We start from the raw sequence: 5,752 nt of genomic DNA on the forward strand, positions 1-5,752 counted from the left end.
GAGACTGTGTAATTTACACTAACTCATAGCTCCTGGAGATCTGAGGTAAATGAATGTCCCTAATAAAAAAAAAAAGAAGAAATAAACAGATTTATGGAATCTGGCTGAAGATTTGGACAACTGGGTTAATGAAAAATGATGAAAAGAATGAAAACAAAATGTGAAAATGATAACACAGCATAGTACAATGCTGGTTCTCATGAATACAAATCCACCTGCTTCTGACATAGGTACTGATTCAGGCAGCCTGAAGCGGGCCTATGTTACACAAGTTAAGGCTCATGCAATTGTGATCACAAAACAGGAATCGGTCCATGTCCCCTGATGGACCACAGCATCAGCAAATTCTATAACTTTTGAACCATCTACAGAAATGAAACTTATGAAAGAGACCTGCAGGGTCATGGCCTCATGGTGATCCAAGGCCGGTGGGATAAATATGGAGTAATCACTAATGACAAAGAAGCCAGAGGAAAAGGCTGAGTGTTTGATGTCACATAGGTGATGATGTTCTTTTCTGTCACAAAGCTTATCGTCAATTGGGGAGAAATGACAGAGAAATAGAAGAAACCTATGAAGGAAAAGCTAAAGATATAAAGGTACATGGAGATGTGGCAGTGGGAATTCATTCCGGTTAGGGTGACCAAAACACAGAGTAGAGAGAGGGTTGAAGCTCTGGCTCACCTGTCAAGTTAGCGAAAATATATCTGAGAAAAGAATGACTAAACAACACATTTCTAAACAACACATAGGTCAAGGAAGAAGAAATCACAGGGAAAATAGAAAAATATTTTGAATAGAAAAATAAGAAAGACACAACAGGAATCTGTCCTGAGAAAATAATCAGAAATCTAGATAAAAATTTTAACACATTCTTTCAGTAGGAGATTGCTTAATTTTTTAAAAAATTTTAACACAAAAGTGATAGTTATGGTATTGTTTATATCAATTAAATGTTGGGGAGACTGACACAGTGTTAATGTTTAGCAACAGGAAAAAGCTGAAATAAAATATTACATAGCTACATGATTATGTCCATGGAAAATTACAATTTAAAAAAATTGATAAGAAATAAAGATCACATTACAGTGATAAGTTCAACAACATTTTGTAACACAGCACATACAGGATGGTCCCACTGGAAGACACTTTCATATTCCAGATGATATTCTCCTTTCCTGTTCTCCGAATGGTGGAGTAGACCAGTTAGCTATTGTTATACAACAACCAAACACAATCTCATTGGCATACAACGAGGAACATTTGTTTCTCATATGTCTACAAATTGATTGTGGTGGTTCATCTTGTCTGGGCTCAGCTGGGCTGCACTGCTTGCTCTGCACAGTGAACACTGCTCCTTGTGTGTTCATATTGAGAATTAGGGCCGGGCGCGGTGGCTCACGCTTGTAATCCCAGCACTTTGGGAGGCCAAGGCGGGCGGATCGCGAGGTCAGGAGATCGAGACCACGGTGAAACCCCGTCTCTACTAAAAATACAAAAAAAAATTAGCCGGGCGTGGTGGCGGGCGCCTGTAGTCCCAGCTACTCGGAGAGGCTGAGGCAGGAGAATGGCGTGAACCCGGGAGGCGGAGCTTGCAGTGAGCCGAGATCGCGCCGCTGCACTCCAGCCTGGGTGACAGAACGAGACTCCGTCTCAAAAAAAAAAAAAAAAAAAGAGAATTAGTTGGGAGCGGCAGCAGTTACCCAGGAGGGACTCTTCTCAAGGCAATGGCAGAAGCAAAAGAGGGCAAATGCCATGCAAAGATATTCCAAGCTCCTGCTAACATCACATCTACTAATATCCTACTAGCCAAAATAGTTCATCTGGCCCAGCCAACAGTCATAGGCAAGGAAATATACCCTACCTCTATGAGACCATGGCAAGGGAATGGATATATAATACTACTAGACGAATGACGAATTTTGACCAATAACGCAAACTACCACATTGAGATATAGGTAATCATTTTCTTCACACATATTTCACATTCCAAATTTTCAACAATAATATATGAGTTGCTCCAAGAATCAGAAAAAGAAAAACCATGTGCCTCATTAGTTAAAATAGATAAGCACGTATAGAACTTTGTGATGGATTAAAAATACTTGCCATCCTCATATTCTTAACTATCAGAGGCTCTGACCTCACCACAACATCAACCAAATAGTGATGTGGGTGGTGCAACCACGAGGTGAGGACAGAAGATCAGGGAACCAAAATGTCACCCTGTGGCTGCAGGGCTGCGGCCCACAGTGATGCATCCAGGGCCAAGTGTGCTTCTGTTCTTTCTCTCCTTCCTGAGCCACATCCCTTCCCAGACCTCTTCAGTGACTGGCTCCTCTTCTTTTTACCCCTGCATTGTTCTCTTATCCCATCCTCTTCTAAGCTGTTTCCTTTGGAAAATGCCTTTTTATACAACTTTAAAACAAGATAGGTGGATGAATAGATAGGCAGATAGATAGATTAGATAAATTAGATAGATATGTACATACATGCATAGATACATGCATAGGTAGAAAGATACATAGATAGATATGCTCGAATATGAGAAGATTCATAAGAAATCAGCAACAACTGTTGTTTTTAGGAAGGAGATTTTAGGAATGGAATGATAAGATAGGAGGAAGACATATTTTCACTGTATAACCCCCATTTATATTGTTTAATGCTGTACCATATGCAAATATTACTTAGTCAAAATATATGACTTTTTTAATGTTACTTAGAATTCATTTTTCTCATGACTAAGCAGAGTTCCAGGAAGATAAAGTGACTTGTCTCAGCTCATGGAAAAACTCAAGGAAGTGCTGATAATGACGTAAAAGAATTATTGCAGGGTGATAAGTAAAATGTAGTAAGTGCCTTCCATTTAATTCTTTAAAGACCCCACGAAGTCAGAATCATTACCTCACTTTCAAAAATAAAAAAATTAATATTTAGAGACATTAAGTAATTTGCCCAAAATCACACAATTACTAAGCAACTGAGCCAGGATACAAAACCAACTTCATCATGTGCCTCACGAATCACTGTTTTCATCTGCTCTCTACCTCAAATAGCCTATTCACCTCACCCACAAGACGCCCACCCACAAGTCTCCTGAACTCACTTCTCTTTCCTATTCCATTCTGACTAAAGAAAAATCTTTCCCACCACACACACACACACACACACACACACACACACACACACTCAGTCTTATGACTTCAAGCCCTTTGTGTCACACCAAAGAACAAAACTACACCCTCATCTAAACTTCCCTTTTTCCCAAAGAAGAGAATATTCCCAAGGAAAAGCTCAGAAATCAAAGTGTCTCCCCAGCACTTAACATATTAATGCTAATCCAAAGAACCTTCCTTTGCTACTAATAAATTATGTAGATCAAAGTGTATTGATCTGGTGTGTTATATAATTATCATTATATGTTGTGGATTTACAACCCAGTCTTGGATGAATTATCTTTTACCAAATATGCTTATATGAGTGCTGTCTGCAGTAACTTAAAATTCAATGGAAATTGCCTCTTTTAATAATCAGCTGCTTAGTGCTGTTTTAATAACTAACTACACTCTCAACATTATTCACTGTGCCTCTAAAACTTCCAGACTCTTGGTTGATTATCCTGAGCCACATATTTCTCCGTCACAGCTCAAACACCCAAACTAACCCTTGAAAAAGCTCTACATTCTGATTATTTAAGTCTTGAAATGAATGTACAATTTCTACTCAGCATCTTTATAACCCTTAATCCTATGGACGTCCTAATTCCCTAGACTGGGTTCCTAGGGTTCCACACAACCTCAATCTTAACTCAATGTCACTCACATACTACAAACTTGACACAACTCTCTTCTCATTTGGCAAAGACCAACTTAAGAAAATGTTTCACCTTCTATTCTCTTGAAAAAAAATGAAATATTTAAAAATTACTTATTGAGAGGTCACATTAAATTACTATGAATAGAATTAGGTTTTAATGTGTTAAGTTTTCATACTTTCAAAAGGAAATCTGCAAGGGCAGCGATCAAGCATGAAAAAATGACATAAAGAAAAAAAAAGCAGCTTGGAATTCAAGCACCTGGATCCCAGTCCCAGTTGTGGCACCAAGTAGCTGTGTGTCCTTGAGCAACATACATATTTCTGAGTCTCCAACACGTGTTAATTGAAGAGGCTAGATTAAATAATGTGTAAGGCCAATTCACGATTAAATGATCTATGATTATAGAAAAATTTGCATAAAATGAAGAAATCTTGGAATAACTGAGGTGGAGCAGAGACAGGGAGAAAATATCTGCACTTAACACTCATCCAAATGTAAAGATTTAAAATTCTCTTTCTGTACAAGACAGGAAAAAAATGGAACTTGAATCTCACTGAAAACACACGCTAATGAGCAAAGCATTGCATCTCCTTCCTCCAATACTACTCCTTTCTTAAGAAAAGATTTTTCTGCCCAAAGTTCTCCTCAGGGCAACTTTGACATCCTTGTTCCTCAAGCTATAGATTAATGGGTTTAACATGGGGACTATTATTGTATAGAACAGGGAAGACACTTTCCCTTGCTCAAGGGGCAGGATGGAAGGAGGTTTGAGATACATGAAAGCACCAGAACCAAAGAAAAGAGAAACTACAATTATGTGGGAACTGCAAGTACTAAAGGCTTTGGACCTGCCTTCTGTAGAACTGATGTGTAGAATGCTGGAGAGGATGAGGGCATAAGAAATAAAGACAGTGACAGTGGGCATTCCAATGTCAACAGCCACCACAATAAAGACCACCAGCTCATTCATGTAAGAGCTGTTGCAGGAGAGCTCAAGGAGAGGAAGGATGTCACACATGAAATGATTGACAAGGTTGTCAGCACAGAAGGTCAGGTTCATTATGCTTCCTGTGTGGGCCATGGCCCCAGCAAACCCCATCCCATAGGCACCCAACAAAAGGAGCAAACACACCTGGGGAGACATGGTGACCGTGTACAACAGTGGGTTACAGATGGCCACGTAGCGATCATACGCCATCGCTGACAGGATGAAGGACTCAGAGATGACAAAGAAGCAGAAGAAAAAGAGCTGAGTCATACACCCTGTGAAGGAAATGATGTTCTTCCTTGAGAGAAAACTCATCAGCATTTTGGGAGTGATGGTAGTGCAGAAACAGATATCTATTAAAGAGAGGTTAAAGAGGAAGAAGTACATGAGAGTGTGCAGGTGAGAGTTCAGCCCAATCAGGGTTATCAAGCCCAGGTTCCCCACCACGGTGACCATGTAGAAACCCAGAAACAGGAAGAAGAGGGGGATCCGCAGTCCCAGCTGGTCGGTTAAGCCTTCGAGGATAAACTCTGTCACAGAAGAGTTTTTGGCTGCCATTCTTTTTGGTCGGGCAGGAAAGTCTGAGGGGACAAGAGAAGAGGACCACTTAGAAAGAAATATCACCACCACATTCTTAGTCTCTATCTCCCATTCTTAGAAAAGGAATCCAAGGAGAGAGATTTGAACTTTGGTAGGAAGGTTTTTACCACTCACTATGGGTCTATCTTCACAGTCCAAGTGATTATAACTCCCAAAGTGTAATACGAGACTAAACTGTAACTGCAGAATGAGAGCTGGATCTGCTGTAGAAAGGGGTACCAAAAATAATCCAAATGTCTTTTAGATCCTTAAGTCAGTCCCTTTTCTATATCTTTCCCTCTCCTGTCTCTGCTTCTGTTGGTAAAACCTGGACCTCTTCCCTGAAGGGAATCCTGAGATGCAGA

General features: G+C 39.9%; 1 protein-coding gene across 1 annotated transcript; it reads right to left on the minus strand.

Annotated features, from left to right (window-relative positions):
* Positions 1–4,433: 4,433 nt before the first annotated feature.
* LOC116477476 (olfactory receptor 8B12) lies at positions 4,434–5,366 on the minus strand. The gene has a single exon (XM_032168158.2). The coding sequence runs from the start codon at positions 5,364–5,366 to the stop codon at positions 4,434–4,436; it is 933 nt and encodes a 310-aa protein (XP_032024049.1).
* Positions 5,367–5,752: the final 386 nt, after the last annotated feature.

This window comes from Hylobates moloch, unplaced genomic scaffold (assembly GCF_009828535.3).
Source record: "Hylobates moloch isolate HMO894 unplaced genomic scaffold, HMol_V3 SCAFFOLD_11, whole genome shotgun sequence".
Taxonomy (NCBI): domain Eukaryota; kingdom Metazoa; phylum Chordata; class Mammalia; order Primates; family Hylobatidae; genus Hylobates; species Hylobates moloch.

What these genes read in the sequence shown, in the direction of transcription:
- LOC116477476 (XM_032168158.2), bottom strand. Translation starts at nt 5,366, where the DNA reads ATGGCAGCCAAAAACTCTTCTGTGACAGAGTTTATCCTCGAAGGCTTA.